Below are 21,340 nucleotides of genomic sequence, written 5' to 3' on the forward strand. Positions count from 1 at the left end.
AGCACGGACCAGTCTTGCCGCGACACATCTCTTACTGTGGTACACATTCATGCCATTATTGAAAATCTCACGTACAAGATATGACGACCGCATCAATGCACTACCTTTAACTCTAGTGTGACCTTGCTTGAGCTACGGACCTGGGTCTTGCGCGCGACACGTCGTCTTACTGTGGTACACATTCATGCCAAGTTAATTGAAAATCCATCCATCGATGACAAAGATATGGACCGGACACGCCCATCAATGCACTATCCTTTAATGTCTAAGTGTGACCTTGACCTTTGAGCTACGGACCTGGGTCTTGCGCGCGACACGTCGTCTTACTGTGATACACATTCATGCCAAGTTATTTGAAAATCCATCCATCGATGACAAAGATATGGACCGGACACGAAAATTGCGGACAGACCGACAGACTGACAGACCGACAGACGGTTCAAAAACTATATGCCTCCCTTCGGGGGCATAAAAATATGTCCATGAATATGATTTAGATACTTGTGGTATATTATTAATTGTATTGATAACTGCTCAAGTTTTTTTTTATTTCATTTTCTTTCTTTATTCTTGAAAGTACTCGTTAATCATATTATGTTAATGGTATGCTGTTTGCTTAGTATATGCCCTGGAAAACACTGTTTTATGTATCACTTTAGTTCCAATAAACAATTTGTATATGTATTTGTAACATCATGATTCAACACCCAAGAAGCTCACAAGTTTAAACTAGACTTAAGGGTTTTGCTCTTTATGTCTAAAAGTATATTTTTTGTTTTCAATTAGAAAATATTATAGACCCACCATAGAATAACTGTATTGGTGGTAATTTTACATGATGTGTTGTTTGTTGATATTATGAAGATATGGTGGGGGGAGGGTAGGTAAACGGGTTGTTGTGGGTCTTTAAGTAAGCCATGTAAATAGCAAATAGTTAAAAAAATATATTAGGTTTTGCTGGAGAGTAGCAGATATTTCGACTGTCGTCTCGGTTGACATAGTTCTTGAGCTCACAATTCCTTCTAACACACGCACAAACGCATGCAATATTTATATAATGTTTCAACCATTATACGTTTATATCCAAATATTTCTTGTGCATTCACAGTTTGCATCGATTAGACCTGGATTTAATTAGCTAAAGTTTTCACATCTCTAACAAGAAATGCTCTCGACAGACCCTTAATAAAGTTAAGCAAGTATCTACTTAGCTTGTATGTATCGCCATCACATGTGTGTTAAACAGCATCCAAGAAATAATCCATGACTTTGCTAAGCTAAAAAAGGAAGATGTACATAACTTTTGGCCATAGTCGACACTGCTGCTGTCCAAGAAACACCTCCTACCTAAGCCATATGTAATATAGAATACAACTTTACTTTGTAGTGTATATGTAATGTGTATCTTCATTTTACAAGTTCAAAATTACCACAGCTCTCTGGAAATGTTATTCAAGTTAAAATACTGACTACTAGGATTATCTAAAATTCAACAGAAACAAAGAAACTTTGGTAGTTTATTCATCAGAATCATTCGGTATATATGTATTTATGATATGTTGCTTTTGTTGTTCGTCAACGACATGGTAGAACTATAAGCTGCAAAGATATCAATTAATATCAACAAGTCCGACATAACTTCTAAAGTAATGTATCAAAATGTGGAAGTTTGCCTCACATAATATCAATAATGTTACAACACAATCCGGTTTGAATATTATTTAAAGCACAATTGCCTGACTGTACATTATAAAAGCAGTTAAATAAAAAAATAAAAAAAACAATCAACAAACATCTAATAATAAATGCGAACATTTTTCTTCCAACAACAGACGTGGATATTGTAAAATTGTTAATATTCTCATGGGGAACTAATTACGTGGATTTCTTTAATTGAGGTAATTTAAGAAAATAAATCCAAGTACACAAGTAATATTCCCATTCACCTAAATTTAAAATATGAAATCTACGATTTACATCCCCATGAAATACCCGATTTGGACAAAAAAACGAAATTTCAGGCCCACGAATTTATATTATTTTATAGTATACATAATACACAAATCCACCATTCTAACGCCTCCTTGATATATTTTGCAATATTTTTCATAATTCTTACAGTAGATACATGAAACATCACAGGTTTTGGAATAATACACCTATAACTTTTCGCAACGTAAATAGTCTAATCTTAATAATATTTAACACAATATCTTTTTTAAAGATCAGTAGAAAGAATTTATTTCACAAAATGCTTCTCTTTTCCTGTTGTGTCGGTTATATCATGTAGTAATTGTTAACTGCATGCAAGTTGCTTTGTTTGTTTCAGCGATTATAGACATTTTTTTTGATGGTACATGTTATATTGTTGTTGCTTTCTTTCTTTAATTTCATAAGGCCACATTTGAAATAAGATTTATTTGTTTGCATATTTCCTAACGTGTTAACGATATTGATTATTATAATTATTATTACTTCTATCCAGTTTTAAGCAGTCAGACGAATACTGATTTATAAAGGTGCATAGGCTTAGATAATCGTTTAGTTTTATGCTCTCTGCCTAATTTCAACCTCTAGCGGCAGGTATAAAGTCAGAGATGTCAAGCCATTTTGTAAAGGAAAACTTTATAACATAAACTACAACATTCATCAATGAATACGCTGTAAAATTGTGTTTTTTTAAATTGCATGTTGATTATTAAAATAGTCAGGGGCCTCCGTGGTTAAAGTCGCGGACTTCAAATCAGTTGCCTCTTATGGATGTGGGGTAGATCCTCGCTTGGGACGTAGAACAACCATCCAGCTAGCTTACAGATCTATGGCCACCGGGGAAGAATTAATGCCCGGAAAGGCACATGTGTCTTTCTCCACATTGTTAGCTCATAGTAATCAATTGTTAGCTCATAGTAAATCAGTTAAGAATAAAGGTACATTGATATGCGGAGTCTTGAAATACCTCGAACTAGTTTCGTTGTAAAAAGTGTCCAAAAAAAAAGAAGTCATAACCTTAGGACCAATGTATTGTAACGGACACATATGAAACTGAAAAAAAGTATAAGATAAATAAAGCACTTCGTGGTTGTTAATTATCAGATATTATTAAAACTAGCAACACCATACCCATACTAGATATAAGCAGGAAAGAAATCTTCAACTCATTTTAAAATAGAAACAAATAGAACAACTATTTCTACAAAACGTGAAAGTTAGAAAACAGTCGATTTGATATGTAAATATAAAACGCATAATAAGCTAATTTCATAAATTTACAACTAACAGTAAAAATCCCTTTAACTACAGATAAGAGCCGTATGTTTAAAGGTTTGCCAATGACACATGAGCAACATTTTATGCCACCTTCTTTTTTCACATACTTTGTTAGAGGTATATTTAAACAAATTCTTATTACATAGTGTTAGATCCTGTTTAAAGTATGTAAACTATCACAACAGCCTTGTTTTAAGTGTCGTGTGGTGGCTGTAAAAAGGCTCCCCGTAAATGGATTCAGTGCTGTTATATTTTCTGGTCCTTTGGCACCATGAAGTCCATTCATTATCTCTGTAACAGAATTCCGCTTAAGCTGGTGCTAGGGGGCATGATGGGTGTTGCATGTCAATTACCTTTCATCAAACCGAATCTACTATTATTTTGCTTGGTTGCTTTCTGTGTTTCCAATGGACCTTCGTACAGATTCTATTATTCTTTTTACATTTTACATACCTCCATCTACTTAACAAGAGCTGTCACAGAAGACAGCGCGCTCGACTATTTCGATGCTGGATAGAGAAACTGGGCACATCTGAGGAAACTGGAGCTGTCACTGGAGTAACTCCAATGGTGGATGAAGATATTGCACAATAGCCTGAGTCAAAAATATTAAGTAATAAGAGAGGTAATGATAAAGTGTATCAAACACTAGATAAGTATATTCTAAACAAAAAGGGGGCATAATTCATTAAATATTGTCGCAAAAGTTATGCACCTTGTGTCATATGATGTGGGTGACGATGTGGAACAACTACTTTCAAGTTTGAATTAAATATGCATTTCATAATAACTGAGATATAGTGAAAATGCATCCAAATTATCTTTTAATTCTAAGTAAAAGGGGGGGGGCTTAATTCATGAAAAACATGTGCCAGAGTTATGCACCTTGTGTCATATGATGTGGGTGATGATGATGAACAATTATTTTAATTTTGAATCAGATCCATTCAGGAATAACAGAGATAGAGTAAATGTGCATCAAAACTTTAACCTGAAATTCTAAGAAAAAAGGGGGAACAATTCATGAAAAATTTGTGCCAGAGTTATGAGCCTTGTGCAATATGATGTGGCTGATGATGTTGAACAACTATTTTAAGTTTTAATCAAATCAAATCAGTAATAACAGAGAAAGAGTGAAAGTGCATCAAAACTTTAACCTGAAATTTTAAGTAAAAAGGGAAACCAATTCATGAAAAATTTGTGCCAGAGTTATGCACCTTGTGTCATATGATGTCGGTGATGATGTTGAACAACTATTTTAAGTTTGAATCAAATCAATTCAGTAATAACAGAGATAGAGTGAAAGCGCATCAAAACTTTAACCTGAAATTCTAAGTAAAAAGGGGGAATAATTCATGAAAAAATTGTGCCAGAGTTATGCACCTTGTGTCATGTGATGTGGGTGATGATGTTGAACAACTATTTTAAGTTTGAATCAGATCCATTCAGTAATAACAGAGATAGAGTAAACGTGCATCAAAACTTTAACCTGAAATTCTAAGAAAAAAGGGGGAACAATTCATGAAAAATTTGTGCCAGAGTTATGCACCTTGTGCAATATGATGTGGGTGATGATGTTGAACAACTATTTTAAGTTTGAATCAAATCCATTTAGTAATAACAGAGTTAGAGTGAAAGTGCATCAAAACTTTAACCTGAAAATCTTAGTGAAAAGGGGGGATAAATCATGAAATATTGGTACCAGAGTAATGGCCTATAGTAAGATGATGTGGGTGATGATGAGGAATAACTATTTTAAGTTTGAATCAAATCTATCAAGTAATTACAGAGATAAGTAGAAAAAAGAGAGTGTAAAAAAAACAAGAAAGGGACGCGGAAAGATGCCGACGCCGGGTCGAGTAGGATAGCTCTCCTTATACTTCGTATAGTCGAGCTAAACAAATGTGTATTTCTACCGCTTTAAATACAGTTTCTAGTGTTACATTTGATAGGTATGATCATAATTCAACAATATGTACAAAAAGGCAAGTTCCGTAATTGCCTGTAAACAACCAATGCGGGCAACAGGGATGGATAACATTAAATTTTACATTGTAACGGATTTTAGCCCAATATATCTGTTAACATAAAGCTTTGACAAAAAGTACACACGTTCTTATATTTAGACCATTCCGCAGGCAAAGTATGTTAAAATAACTCTAATTTGGTTGTAAGCCTGGATAGAAAATTTCTACAATGATTTCGAAAATTATCCATTACTAGAACAAAACCTGATCATGCTGATAGACCACCTTTAACTTGATGACCCTTTTGCTTTATCAAATCAAGTATGTGAGTTTCAGTTTGAAGGATTTGAGCTAGTCGTGCTGTGAAATCGGCAGCCAAATCACACATGACGGTTTAAATAAATCCCACTCTGAGGAAGTTATTCGGGATTACCTAATGTAAGTTGTAAGAAAACTGTAATATCTCACATTTTTACTTAAGCTTACCACTGAAGAAAAAGTTCACAACGCGGTATGTGCAGAATAAAATTAAAACTATATAGCTTACACAATTGCAAACTTAACGAGAGTTGTCTGATGACAGTGCGCTTGACTTTTCGAATTAAAGTTTTGCCAGTAAAAACTTTATAAAACTTTAACCAAAATGTAAGTTAAAAAGGGACATAATTCAGTCAAAATTAAAATCAGAGTTATGGAAATTGTTTCTCCTGGTGTAGACTTTGATATTAAATAAATATTTAAGTTTTAAGTCAAACACTTTGATAGTAACAGAGATATTTGACTTTATAAAAAACTTTCAGAAAAAAAATAAGTTAAAAGGGCATAGCTCAAAATTCAAATCAGAGTCATGGGGATTGTTTCTCCTGATGTAGACTTTGATAGTAAATAACTATTTTAAGTTTCAAGTTAATAGCTTTGATAGTAACAGTGAGAGATGTTCGACTTTATCAAAAACTTTAACGGCGACGGCATTGCCAACGCCGGGGCGAGTGCAATAGCTCTACTTTTTCTTTGAAATCTATCTTCAATAAGTATGATAAGTATTACTTTAGATAAAAAACATATACATTGTGCTAAAGGTGTAATTATTAAAGCATATCAAACAGTATGAGTATTTTCGCAAAAATATACACTGACCATTTAAATTTGAATTTATTTATTTATTTTGTTGAGTTTAACGTCTCCGGCTTTGATGATGGAGGAAGATCCCAGGTGCCCCTTCGTGCATTATTTCGTCACGAGCGGGCTTAAATTTGAAACCAACTTTATATTTCAGTTTATATCCTTAATAATTTATTTTATCCTCTTAGTGATGAGTTGAGGAAACCATCCAACTGGCTTATGGAAGGTCGGTGGTTATACCCAGGTGCACACTCGTGATGAAATGAAGTCACCATATGTCCTATAATTGTGTCGGTGCAATGTTAAACCCAACAAATAGTCACGAACTGCACATAAGGTCGTTTAACTCCACAGGCATTGAATGGAGACTTCTGAATAAAATCAAGTGTTACTTACAACATAAAATCTAAAAACAAGGAAACAAGAAAACTAAAATCGAATTTAGATACTATAAAGGCACAGTATGGAATATTTCGACGAACATCAAATACGGGTGGAATATGTGTTAGGTAATGCATTTATTAACTAAGAAGTGACCTTTAGAGACGGGTTAAATGACCGAAGAAAGCGATATTTCAGCAATCTTGTCTCCAACACAAATTTCCCTGAGATTGTGCGCTATGGATTTTCATAGGTATGTTTTTGTTACTGTTCCTAAAATAACTGTCCACCTCTATTTTACAATGTTTCCATCCTACTCTCTCAGAATAACGTTATGACCACTGCCAAACGCCGTTACGCGCCGTTTTGACTTTAGTACCACGAAACATTTTTTATCATAATATTAAATGCAATAAGAAATTTACTCGATTAACGCAAGACCTTAGTTTGAGAACCTGCATATCCGACGACAGAATCTGGACAATCATGTATATCGCAACAATGCTAAGATGTCACTTTCAATTTAAACTAATTATTCATTTTTTATGCGCAGTCCTGCTTGAGCGGTTCTTTTCTCGCTCATACACAATTTTTTCCAAAGTGTGTTCGTCGGATGAGTCTAATAATCTTTCCGCCGTAGCATTCCATATACAAACACGTCCATCCATGCTGCCCCCTCCTGAGATCATATACCTGAAACAATAATAATATATGCTGCAGACTTGTATTATAAAACATGCTTACATGCACATAACAGAACAGAACGTGAGAGACTTTACATCAAACAAAACGTGCAAATCAGTATGTAAAAATAATGACTGTAAAATATGTTTATGTGCGGACAGTTAAAAAACTGACACTAAACATTCGAAAAAAAAAACTACACCTGATCTCAAAAATAAGCTGAGAGAAGTTGTTAATGAGCGTATTTTGCCTAAATCAACCAGTTAGCCTTAACATGTAAACATGACCATAAAACTGAAACGACTCGTGCCGAATTAGAGAAAAATAATTATCCTTATAACTTCTAACGTTGGAACCGCTGACATATACCCACTACTGCATAATCTTGTGATTTCTATTCTGTTAGCCACATGGCGGTTCGTGTAATACTTAGAACAGTGGTGGAGGAGAATTTATATTGTGCCTTGATAACACGCCATGTATTTGGACATGTTTGTGGCGATATTTATAATGTGAATATACGTGATATGCGTGATCCATGTGTTGAAAATTTAGAAAGTGATAGCTGAAAGCCGGGTAGGAGAATCAGATGATGAAGGTTATATAAGAAAAGACACAAGTCTTGCGCTTTTGTACGGTCAATTGTGTTTTTAAAAAAAGCGTTAGCAAATCAGTTGTGTGTAAAAAGGTCAATGTGACAAAATAACTGTGTATATCTTCACAAAGCATGTCTTGTGTTTTACAAAGCAAACAAAAACACAACTGAATGCCTTGTTATACGAATGTACATAAATTTACGATTCATTCAGCATTTAATATGCCATAGCCACATTCTAAATATTCAGAATAGGGACAGAGCCACGTGTCACAATCTAGTCATAATTTGCACCTCAGTGACATAACCTTCCATAAACTCACAAAGCAATTCGTACATTTAAGTCTAAATCACGCGCCATTTTTAAACAAACGTGATATAAGATTACCTGTAACGAGTTATTACTTATAATCGCCAATAACACCAAAAAGGTATCAAACAATGTGGTTAATTACCAAACCTCATTTCATTGTAATGTGAAAATTAACCATTGTCTCAGTAAGGGGAATGCCTCCAGATTAACATAATACTATCAGCATGGATTAAACAAAGAACATCAAATTGACATTTATGACTACGATACAGTATACAGCAAAATGTCTTCTATGTCCAGTTGCGAGCTTTTCCTTTCATTTTACAGAGTAAGTATTTTTTTAATATAAACGCGCAATATGAATGCCCAGTGCATAATTAGAACTCACTTCACTGTTACTTTTATTTACAATGACAAAAGTGAAAGTAGCATTCAAATTTCGGGAGAAATAAACCCATACATCTGGAGGCATATCCCTTTTAGGTGTGGAGTAGAAATTTTGAAAAAGGGGCTTTCACTACATTAAAAACAGTTTACATCTTGACCCTAATACAGGAAGTAATAGGACAGGGGTGGTTGTATTTTGAATCTGAAACGCTTTAAAAACCAATGCTTAATTACTTAAATACGAATATCACGTTATTCAAAATAAATTATTAAAGTTCGAAGCATTGCTCCACATCTGATTCACGACACATGGAATTTTCACGACAATAGAAACTACCCGGAGTACTGATCAAACCAATGATCTATCATAATGATAAACAAGAGGGCCAAGATGGCCCTAGGTCGCTCACCTGAGAAACGCACTATAACAGTGTAAACATGTTTGACCTAGGGAGTTCATGGAAACAAATATTCTGGCCAATTTTCATAAGAATTGGACCAAAAATGTGGTCTCTTGAGTTTAAACAAGTATTTGATTTGATATGACCTAATGACCCATATTCAAATTTGACTTAGATTTCATCAAGGCAATCATTCTGACCAAATTTTATGAAGATCAACTGAAAAAATACAGCCTTTATCGCATACACAAGGTTTTTCTTTGATTTGATCTAGTGGCCTAGTTTTTGACCCCAGATGACCCATCATCTAACTTGACCTAGATTTCATCAATGCAATCATTCTGACCAAATTTCATGAAGGTCAATTGAAATATACAGCCTCTATCACATACACAAGGTTTTTCTTTGATTTGACCTAGTGACCTAGTTTTTGACCCCAGATGACCAATATTCCAACCTGCCCTAGATTTTATCAAGGCAATCATTCTGACCAAAATTCATGAAGATCAATTGAAAAAAAAAACAGCCTCTATCGCATACACAAGGTTTTTCTTTGATTTGACCTAGTTTTTGACCCCAGATGACCCATTTTCGAACTCGGCCTAGATTTCATCAAGGTTATCATTCTGACCAAATTTCATGAAGATCAGTTGAAAAATACAGCTTCTATCGCATACACAAGCTAAATGTTGACAGACAACAGACGACAAACAGACAGACGGCAGACAGACGCCGGACATCGAGTGATCAGAAAAACTCACATGAGCATTGCTCAGGTGAGCTAAAATGATTCCAGTTCTTGCCAATGGATACCTGAATCGATTTCAGCTAAGCTACGTTTCAATGAATAGTACAAACTTTAACAAGACAGCGGTATAATCACTTAGAGATGTACTTTTACTCAACTTGCTTTAATTTTTTTATCAATTTGACAATCAGTAAATCATCAGAAAAAGCATATTTAATGCTCAGTCGAACATTTTGTAAGCAAGTTTTACACCAACAAAGTTCTGAAGTTTGAAAAAACTAAAATATATTCGTCTTTTGTTTGTATATGGGTAAGCGCCATTTGTAACAGTGAACCAGTACAGTACCGGCGGGCAGTTACCTTACCAGAGATTTCTCTACCAGCACTAACCTGTTATCAGCATGTACTTACTCCACATGAATCTGAGGTGGAAGACAAATGATTTCAGACACAATGTCTTTTTTTTACCAAATCGTCACGGTGAAAATATGCCTTGCCTGTGGATCGGACTCACGACTAGCGATCCGTAGATATGCGTTCTCAATATTGAGCTAAGAGGGCGTGCATTAAAGCATTATACCTTCTGCAGATTGAAAAATCTATAACAATCTCTATCTTTTGTTTCTGATGAGGGTGGGTAAGCGCCAATTGTAGCAGTGTACCAGTTAGCAACCTTACGAGTTGATTCTGTACCAGTACTAACTTGTTTTCAGGAAGTATCTGCCAAATTTTCCATCCGAGTCTGAGATGGAAGAATGATTTTAGGCACAATGTCTTTTTTACCACATTGCCTCGAAGAACACATGCCTCTCGCCACAGATGGAACACGCGACTCCGCGATCCGAATATCGTGTTGCTTTGTGTTAAGACACGAATATTAAAAAATAAGCATTCCTCCGTTTCAATAAAAATAAATAATATAGAGAACTATTAGGTATAAAACTGCATTTTGAGTTGAAAGCGTTTCAGTATATGTTGAGAGAAATAGGTTATCATTGTTTTTACCTTACATACGAATATCCAACATGTGCCCTGTTTATAATGTACATTCATTTAAAGGTCTGTTAACAGATACCGTAACTCTTAACACAAGAAAGTTTTCAGTTTAAGTAAGTATTTGAACTTTCAGATTGTATATTACGTACTCTTGTTCACTGGCATCCTGCAACATTAATATGAAAATCTTTGTGTGAATTCATCTTGAGTAAAATCTTAGTTCTACATTTCACTGTCCTTGAGGTATGATTATGTACCTATGTTTTTACATTTTTTCTCTATTTTATACAACATGTACATAAACACTCCCAGAGAATGACTTGGAATATTACGAACCAGAAACAGACACAAAATTATATTATTTACTTCATGGCTACGGAACATATTGCAAGAAAATGCCATTTAACATTTAGCGTTTTATACTTTCAATATAAAATGTATATGAGCCGTGCCATGACAAAACCAACATAGTGGGTTTGCGACCAGCATGGATCCAGGCCCGCCTGCACATCCGCGCAGTCTGGTCAGGATCCATGCTGTTCGCTTTCAAAGCCTATTGCAATTAGAGAAACTGTTAGCAAATAGCATGGATCCTGACCAGACTGCGCGGATGCGCAGGCTGGTCTGGATCCATGCTGGCCGACGACCCACTATGTTGGTTTTCCCATGGCACGGCTCAATATTATACCTTTTTTGTCATAAGGTGACAGAATATAATCAAGAACTGCTTTAACAGTAAAAATGATACTGATTAAATGATGATGATCAAAACTGTAGTAATTAAATGAAAGTGACATATATGTACATATGATAACCATTCTTTTTCAAGAGGCATTACCTATCTCTAATATCACACAATACTCTAACAGCATCGTCATGACCCTGCAACTCTTTCCAAAGTCTTCTGTTATTTATATCGTATATGTAGATCATGCCGTCTTTGGTCCCTGTCCAGATCTGAAAGAAATGGCATTGTGTCAAGTTTGCATCTGAAAAGCGATAATAAATAAAAAGGGCATATTCCACAATACACATTTTTTGACAATTAGGAGCCTGTGGTTTCTTTCACGAAAGTTTATTCACAAGTTATCTTTTAAAACGCTTTATTCATAGGCTGTTTTTAACATCTACAGGTGTAACCACAAATGTTTTACATAATCAAACTTTTTGCGAATAGACGAACGATTAAAGGATTTTGGTCCAAATCTTTCCACTTTAGTTTCAAATTCACTAGCTTCGTAAATTATGCCACTGAACCAAATTGCCTTGACTGATATTTCTTAAATAGTACTAAACGACTGAAATGTTAAATGCTTATCATATAAGTTCGTAATCTTATAAACCATTATCAAATGATGTAAACATTTCAAACTAGAAATTGCTTTTGTAAAAAAGTGCATGTCTCCCCCAATGCAAAGTCCTATAGGCAAGAAGTCAATAGGGGTCAGGAGCGAAAGTCAAAGAGACACTTATGGTTGGCTGCAATAGGGATCATCTACCCGGCATGTCAAGTCAACCCGATAAGTTTCAACTCTCTTGGCCTAGTGGTTCTCAAGTCACTGTTCTGGCTCCTGTGACCTTGACCTTTGATAAAGTGACCCCAAAATAAATAGGGGTCATCTACTCTGCATGTCCAATCATCCTATTAAGTTTCAACATTCTAGGTCAAGTGGTTCTCAAGTTATTTTCCGGAAATGATTTTACATGACCAGGCCCCTGTGACCTTGACCTTTAATAGACTGACCCAAAAATCAATAGGGGTCATCTACTCTGCATGTTCAATCATCCTATGAAGTTTCAACATTCTTGGTCAAGTGGTTCTCAAGTTATTGATCGGAAATTGTTTTCCATGTTCTGGCTCCTGTGACCTTGACCTTTAACAGAGTGACCCCAAAATCGATAGGGGTCATCTACTCTGCCTGTTCAATCATCCTATGAAGATAAACTCAGTACAAAAGTTAAAAAAGGTTACTTCCCTTTGGCTCTAAGCCAATCAGAATGAGATATAGTGAAAATACATCAAAATTAACCTTAAATTCTAAATAAAAGGGGACATAATTCAAGAAAAATTGATGTCAGAGTTATGCACCTTGTGTCACATGATGTGGGTGATGAGGTGGAACATCTATTTTAAGTTTGAATAAAATCCATTCAGTAGTAACTGAGATATAGTGAATATACATCAAAATTAACCTTAAACTCTAAGTAAAAAGGGGCATAATTCATGAAAAATTGATGTCAGAGTTATGCACCTTGTGTCACATAATGTGAGTGATGAGGTGGAACATCTATTTTAAGTTTAAATCAAATCCATTTTGTAATAATGGAGTAATAATGGTGGACGGATAGCTCAGTGGTTTGCACACTGGCCTTCCAATCCTGAGGTCGGGGGTTCGATCCCCGGCAGCTACTCGGGAATTTTCAGAAATGCTTTTCAGTGTTTTCCACCCAACTAGAGGTGTACTGGTCAGGAACTCAGGCAATCCTTGTGTGTATCAGTGCTATACACTGGGCACGTTAAAGAACCAGGCTGTCTATTCGCAACGAGCTAGGCTAAGTTAGCCGGACAAGCCTGTATCTGATTTCTGATCTCTCTGTTGTGGGGGCTTTGTCTCACTCTGTCCCTCTGGTCAGATCGCTCTGTGTCTGTACTAGTAGAGGATGAATTATGCGCCCTGTGTGACTGCATTTGAACTATGTAAAGCGCCTTTGAACGTGAAATTGATCATGAAAAGGGCGCTATATAAATCTGGTATAATAATAATAGCTGAGATATAGTGAAAATACATCAAAATCAACCTTAAATTTAAAGTAAAAGGGGACATAATTCATAAAAAAAATTGATGTCAGAGTTAAGCACCTTATGTCACATGATGTGGGTGATGAGGTGGAACAACTATTTTAAATTTGAATCAAATCCATATAGTAATAACTGAGACATAGTGAAATTACAACAAAATTAACCTTAAATTCTAAGTAAAAGGGGACATAATTCATGAAAACTTGGTGTCAGAGTTGTGTCACATGATGTGGGTGATAAGGTGGAACATCTATTTTAAGTCTGAATCAAATCCATTTAGTAATAACTGAGATAATAGATTTCGCGACGCGACCCGAAATCAACTTATACACACTTTGGAGCCACCTTTGGAACCACTTTTAAGTAACGTCCTATGATAAAGTCCGAGAATATCCTATTGTTTGCGCATGCGCAATCCTTTTTGGCGCAAATCGCCATTTTGTAAATTACCTTCCCTTTGCAAGGAGTTGTCCCCCTTGTCCGCCATCTTGAAAATCAGGCGATCGTCTAGGTAGGTCGGTGTCGATGTAACATTACCCCGTATGGATTATCCTATGTAATCCGTACCCCACCCACTTGTTTTTTATAGGTGAAGGGTCCAAATTCTTCAACCTGTTATGGGGACCGGAAGTCCAAACGGGTGTGGTTCTACATGACCAATCATCCTATGAAGTTTCAACATTCTGGATCAAGCGGTTCTCTAGTTATTGATCGGAAATTGTTTTCAATGTTCAGGCCCCTGTGACCTTGACCTTTGACGGAGTGACCCAAAAAACAATAGGGGTCGTCTACTCCAGCAGCCCTACAACCCTATAAAGTTTAAAGGTTCTAGATCAAATGGTTCTCCAGTTATTGATCGGAAATGAAGTGTGACGTACGGACGGACAGGGCAAAAACAATAAGTCTCCCACAGTGGGAGGGGGGTGGGGGGGGAGACATAATTATCATTATACCCTGCCATCGACTTCTTCCATACTACTGATGCCTTTACATTTGTCTATGGTTATCATGTGTTTCAACTCTCCAGTTGAGATGTCCAAAATATATATCTTCCCTCCCCTTCTTGTGCCTGTCCATACCTATAGATAAGAAAAGCTTCATGTCATTCAGTTTAATAATATAGTCTCATAGGCTTTCTAGCCCGACTAAATACAAATGATAGGAGCGGAGATACTAGATGTGTCATAGAAAAGAAGTGACAAAGATCCAAAGAACCGCATCCCAACAGAACAAAATAAAGACAGAACCGCCCCTAAAGAAAAAAGAAATAGTAATAGTGTTGATATACATGCTAAGTAGAACATAAATTAGGACAAACAAAATAAAAATGGAACGTAAACTGGACACAATGTAAGAATGGTTCCCTGCGAAAATCACCACAAAGAAACTAATTTTGCACAATCTAGAATCAAACTGCCATTATATACAAGCATAATTATATAGCGTATGTTTCTAAATGCAGCTCCCCGCTGGATCCTCTCGTCCTGTAACAGTAAACACACATGCGTCACCGCCGCTGTTCAAGCAGAAAACTAAATGTGTTTGTTGTCGACAGGCATTCATTCCTCTCAAACCCGTTTAAGTTTCGCTTTATAGGGTCAAAATTAACTTTTAAATTACGTATTGTTATGGACCATATTCATATATATAGAAAGGTATAATTATCAACAGCATGCGACCTCCTTATTTACACGTTTACTCTTCTGTTAAAACACCCCATGGACATGACGTTCACGGGAGATTTATGCTAGAATGTCCTTTTCAAGGGGGTGTTTTAACAAGTGTGTGTAAACGTGTGTTAACACGGAGATAAGATGCTGTTAACACACTTTTTAGATATATGCGTTCCATGACTAAAAGGTAAAACGTTACTATTCTGAATACTTAAAACAAATGAAATGAAATGAATGCTTGTCCATATATATTTATTTAATTTAACTTTTACATGATTATGCTAGAATATCGTTAATGAATGTTTGTTTCGATAAAATCTGCAAATAAGTCTCTGGGCATTGCGGTATATTAATCCAAACATTCACAGGCACCAACCAATTCCTTAAGTGAGTTACAAGATACGCGATATGTAAACTATAGAAAACATCATGCAAAGAAAAACCTAATGAAACACATATGCAACAATACATCAACGATTCAAACTGAATGTAATACACAGATGTGATACAATTATTTCCTGATCTACTAAGTCCGATGCTTAATATCCATCTTCCAAATTTAGTTGAAAGAAGAGCTCCGCCCAATGGGGCATAATACGCCAGTTTATGTGCAGAATGGGACAGAGCAGTAATATTGGCAATAAGCTACTTTAAAGTTGTCTGTACTTATGTATGGTGGGGAAGGATTGACTGGAAGAAACTGAACTCAGCTGATAGTTAAACAAATAAAATAGGGCTATCTCTATGACCTTGACCTGTGAACCACTGACCCAGTCAATAGGGATCTTCCTCAAGTAGTCATTGTGTAAAGTCTGAAAGACGTAAGGAAATGAAAACCTACAGACATATAGTCAGGCTACTGTGACCCTGATCTTGGAGTCTCTGTTCAGTCTCCATGTCACTGTGACCTTGATCTTTGACCTAATGACTCATAAAAAAGAGAGATCTTTCTCAACCAGTGCTCAGTTATGTAGTTTGCTGTAGCTATTATACTTTCTGACAGACAGAAAGGCGGACGGAAACGCCTTTCCATTATCAAAATGGTCATAATGATATAAATGTTTTAAATGACAATTATCTGACAACAACCTACCATGTTCACCCATATTGTATAACTGGCTGCGACGGTAAATCAGTTCAACACACACTGCTAGCTAGCAATACAGTAATTACTGTTCGAAATGATAACCTTTATACAAAGATATAAAAAATAAATCCTGTCCATTTCCGGAAACTGTGAAACTTTCTATTCCTAATACAGTTTCCTTTTCTTTCACTTGCAGAATGTTAAGTACAGATCCTTCAAAACATGAACATTTGCTAAATTAAAGATCACTATACTTTTCCAACTGCCTGAAGTCTTTTTTTACATTTAAACGTACCTCTCCGTTTCCAGACACTGTGAAACTGTCTATTGCTACAACAGTTTCATTTTCTTTCACTTTCAGGGTATTCAGTACAGATCCTTCTAAATCACAAATCACTATACTTTCCCAACTGCCTGAAAAGATAATACTTGCTCCACTTAAAATCTGATTAATAAACTTGGCAGGCTTTCATCAATACTTTACTATACACATCCTAACATGCATCAGTTATTTATGCCATGGGATATATGAAATATAGACAGACTACTAGTATATGGCCTTTCATTACCTCTCAAGAACACCTATAACTTAAAATCAAATCAAATCATGAAGCTACTACTGAATTACACTAGTGTTATTTCACAGGTAATTATGCATGTTCAGATCAAAATTTCCTCTACAATACAGAATTTCGTACAAACACCATTTTTTAAACATCTTCAAAATATTAAGAAAATTCAGACAATCAAACCCAGGCGAAAATGATGGTCAGATGACCATGAACTACCATGGACTACTATCATGGAGTTTATGGCCATACAACAATGGAAAACCATGGTCGACAATGTTTTGTTAAATGGTACCACAGCTTTTAGCAGTCGTCAAATACTGTTAACCATGCACTGACTACTGTTTTCATGGTACTTGATGGCTTACCATGAAAAAGCATGGTAGACCATCAAAAACCTTGGTGGCCGTGGTCAACCATGGTCGTTAGTTTGCCTTGGAATGTTTTTCATTGTTTTTGATAACTGATCATGATAAAACATGGAAGACCATCAAAAACCGTGGTGACCGCGTTATCCATGGTCCATATTTCACCTGGGAAAGATAGGGTCAAGCACATGATTTTCTAATAGACTGTTATTCATAATGGGCGTTTACGGAAAAATAATCACATTTTCCAGTAGATTTTAATGAAACTTCTCAAAGTTTTAAAGTTACACGCCTAAATGAAATACACGCTTTTGAAATATGGCTATGTACATGATTAATGTAATTTCAAGCTGAATTAATTTCTTTCTTTTTCTTTTTTTTTTGGTTGGATTTAACGTCGCACCGACACATGATAGGTCATATTGCGACTTTCCAGCTTTAACTGAATTAATTACCTTATTTAGACCTGTTCATATATTTGATCTTTTTTATGAACTAACGCAAATGTTACTATTTATTAGTGGTTAGGTTTACCCTTCCGTATGCCGGATCCGGGCCAAATTCTATTATTTACTGATAAATGAAGTTAGGCTATCACTTCCAGTTTTTCAAAGTCTTCTTAATATATATATATTCAAGTCAAAAGCAAAGAATCATTTAACCCTAATAAATCTACTTCAGACTGTTTTGTGTATGCTAGACAGCTAATATAAAGTTCCTTGATGCTGAATGACAATTTTGTCTCACCACAAATGAGTCTGTCCTTGTAGACCTTCAAAGATCGCAAACTTGGCAAGCTTTTCAATATTATTTTCTCTTTTGCGCGACTCAGTTTCTGTGCATTCCATTTTATTATAGTTCCATCAAGACTAGCAGTATAAACAAATCTGTAATGAAGAAATCATATGCTGAAAGTCAAATAACCAAACAAATAATCAAAGCCTTTAAGGGTTTGTCACCTGATTTTTCATGGTTCAGAGTTCAGATGCGGAGGAACAGAAACCCAAGAGTGTAAATCCGAGTTGTTAAATATCTAAGCATCTAACGATAAACCACAAGAAGACCTTGTTTTCATTTTTAAATGTTCATTGAATTTTTTTGATAAAAATCATGCTTCATTTATCTGAGTCTCTTGAGCCGGTCATAATGTGGCAATCTTACCTCAATATGCTCTATTACCGATCTGCACGTCAACCTTTGTTTATTGCAGAGCTCGACCCTTTTCTTTGTTTAACTCACAATTGTATCGAGCCGTGTTAGAATTTAGTTACATTGCACGCACCCTAATCTTACCAGGTAAATCAACTATAAAGCTGTTTTGAGTCTTTATTTCAAATAGTTCTAGCCATGCTTTAGTTCCATCAAAATATGAAGGACTTATAATTCACCCTATCTCAGCTGAAAGTCACCTATTATTATCGTGCAAAACAATATCCACAACCAGATCTGTATGTTCAAGCAGTGTCTTCGTGCATGTGAGAGTGCGCGCATCTAAGATGTATATGCCAAAAGCACCAGCCCAAACATGGTTGTCATCTACAGCTGTTAGACAAGCCTGATGAAAAAATAAGGTCATTTCATTAATGTGCTTCAATCACTAAGACATAAAACAAGAGGGCCATCAAGACCATAGATCGCTCACTTGATTTCAGAGCGAAAACAGTCTACAAAGTGTGCAACTTTGGAAGAGGACCACAATATGCTCCAGGTGTTGAAAGTTCCAGAGGTTTAGTAAACATAATTAAAAAAATAATGTGAAAGATGACAAACAGTTCAAACAATACATGCTTCTTAGGTCTTAAAAATTTAGTCGAAAAATACATATAGACAATTGGAGCAGACTGAGTGTGTTTTGGAAGGCCTCTTTACAATAAGATGTTTAAAGATATTTTACAATAAGTTGTTTAAAGATATTTCTATATTAATAGCCATAGTAGCCCCTTAAAGGGGTCGAGTGTCCCATTTGCCCATTTTGGGGAGAGGACCTTACAATGAGACCATTACTTTTGAGAATATTCATCAAGCCTTTCATGAGACGTTGTTTAAAGGTATTTCCACTTTAGCTCTAGTGGCTCCTATGGCTGGCAAAGCACCCCCATTTAAATTAGATTTTCATAGAATCTTACAATGATGCTAAAGGCCATATTTGATAAAGATCAAACTAGCCGTTCATCGAGAAAAAGTTGTTTACAGGTATTCTATTTCAAGCTGCAGTGGGTCCTAAAAAGGCCAAAATGCCCCCATTTGCACAAAATTGGGAATGGACCGTATAATGATCATACAGAAGAATATTCCTGCGGCCAATAATCGGTAGTAGTCAGATTTTCTATACAGAAATAAGAAGGGCATGCACACATTTTACTTAATAACAAAAATACTAAAAGTGAGAATCCTTAGGTAAAAAAAAATATTCATGCTCAACATCACACATATTTCTAAAACAATTTTTATCTTTACAATGACTTATTAAACCTGCCATGTGGGGCTATCCGAACAATGCAAAGAGTTTGAAAAGAAATTGTCTGATTGATACAAGCCGCAATAAACTGCCTGCTTTAAAACACAACTTACCACACATCGTTTTAGTTCGACTATTATTTCACTTTCCAGCGTCCATGTTACAGCATTAAAAACCTTGATCCTGCCATCACTTAAACCACACCAGAGGCGAGGTGAAATATGCTCATCTAAAAGAAAACACAACAAAAAATCTATATGAAGCCGCTTTGGAGGCAGAGAATATTACATCATTCACTTATTATTCATGTTTTCTAAACTCCTAAAACCTGCATCTCCTAGTACATGTATCAAGTTTTGTTCCCTATGGGTCATCCACTGACTAAAGGGAACCATCCACCGTAGACTGACAGCTAATATGTTCTTTACTGGGGGAAAGCCATTTTCAGTCTACAAGTTAGGTAACCTTGACTTTTGACCTGAACATTAATTTGTCTTTTGTATTGGCTTTAGCGCTAGTTTTCAGAAGTAATTCAGACATTTAACCTGTCCAGCATTCCTGGATTCTGTACCAGTACAAACCTGTCATCCACAGCCAACTTCCCCACATGAATCAGAAGTGGACAAATGATTTCAGATGCAATGTCGTTTATCAAATCGTCACAGAGAATAAACACCTCGATCAGAGATCAAACTCACAAACCACGGGCTCACAAATCTGCGTTTTTCCCTACGGAGCTATGCTAGCAGATTAAAGGATCCTCTACTGGTCACAGGTAATCACCCAATGAAGTTATATGACAGCGAGCCAAAGTGTTCTTTAGTTACTGCAATGAAACCTTTTTTAAGTCTCAAGGTAACTATGACTTAATCTTCGGCCTACTAACCTACAAACAAGAGGTCATTTTCTGACTACAAGCAAGTATTCTATGAAGATTGACCATTGTGAGACCAACCTTTTTTCTAGTTATTTACCAGAAACAAGATGATCTGCTGACCGGCTGACTGTAGACAATGAATATAACAATATATCCGCTCTTCTTGAAAGGTGGCGTAATAAAATAGGAATAGTAACAAACCTGACAAGAACTAACCAAATATGTATCTACATTATTTGCTTGTATCCATGTGTGTTTATTACGTATAAAGTAAACATAAAGGTTAGATAACCAGATGCACAAGTACAATGGTTATTTTATTGGGTTTCAAGTCACAACAATACAAAGAAGGTCAGGGGTCTCCGTGGCTGAGTGGTTAATGTCCCTGACTTCAAATCACTTGCCCCACGACGATATGGGTTCAATAGAAAAAGTGGAAACTCCACAGGTCACTCAACATGACAAAAATGAAAATGTTGCAGGCTCGGTTTGATTGAGCCCGTTCATGGACGGCAGTGGAAATGCATGCTACCGTCAGCCTCACTCAGGATGTTTAATTCTTCAAACCAACGTTGAAGGGGCATCTGATATTTTACCATCCAACCAAAGTGACCTAATTATTTGAGCTAAAACAATTCAAGATATTG

At 35.8% G+C, this 21,340-nt stretch overlaps 1 protein-coding gene across 7 annotated transcripts in view; it reads right to left on the bottom strand.

Moving 5' to 3' along the window:
• Positions 1-1,504: 1,504 nt before the first annotated feature.
• The window catches only part of LOC123540106 (DENN domain-containing protein 3-like), an 83,736-nt gene continuing 63,900 nt past the window's right edge, over positions 1,505-21,340 (bottom strand). For 6 of the 7 annotated variants that reach the window (XM_053526292.1, XM_053526293.1, XM_053526294.1 and 3 more), the window contains 8 exons: positions 19,930-20,045; positions 18,768-18,913; positions 18,106-18,245; positions 16,717-16,835; positions 14,615-14,740; positions 11,700-11,818; positions 10,871-10,897; positions 1,505-7,430 (listed from right to left, as the gene is read on the bottom strand). In XM_053526292.1, coding sequence (XP_053382267.1) covers positions 7,274-7,430; positions 10,871-10,897; positions 11,700-11,818; positions 14,615-14,740; positions 16,717-16,835; positions 18,106-18,245; positions 18,768-18,913; positions 19,930-20,045 — 950 coding nt within the window. In that variant the 3' untranslated portion in view covers positions 1,505-7,273. The remainder of the gene's footprint in view (positions 7,431-10,870; positions 10,898-11,699; positions 11,819-14,614; positions 14,741-16,716; positions 16,836-18,105; positions 18,246-18,767; positions 18,914-19,929; positions 20,046-21,340) is intronic. The other variant, XM_053526296.1, reaches the window with a different exon arrangement.

The sequence above is a fragment of the Mercenaria mercenaria genome, chromosome 16, assembly GCF_021730395.1.
Source record: "Mercenaria mercenaria strain notata chromosome 16, MADL_Memer_1, whole genome shotgun sequence".
Lineage (NCBI taxonomy): Eukaryota > Metazoa > Mollusca > Bivalvia > Venerida > Veneridae > Mercenaria > Mercenaria mercenaria.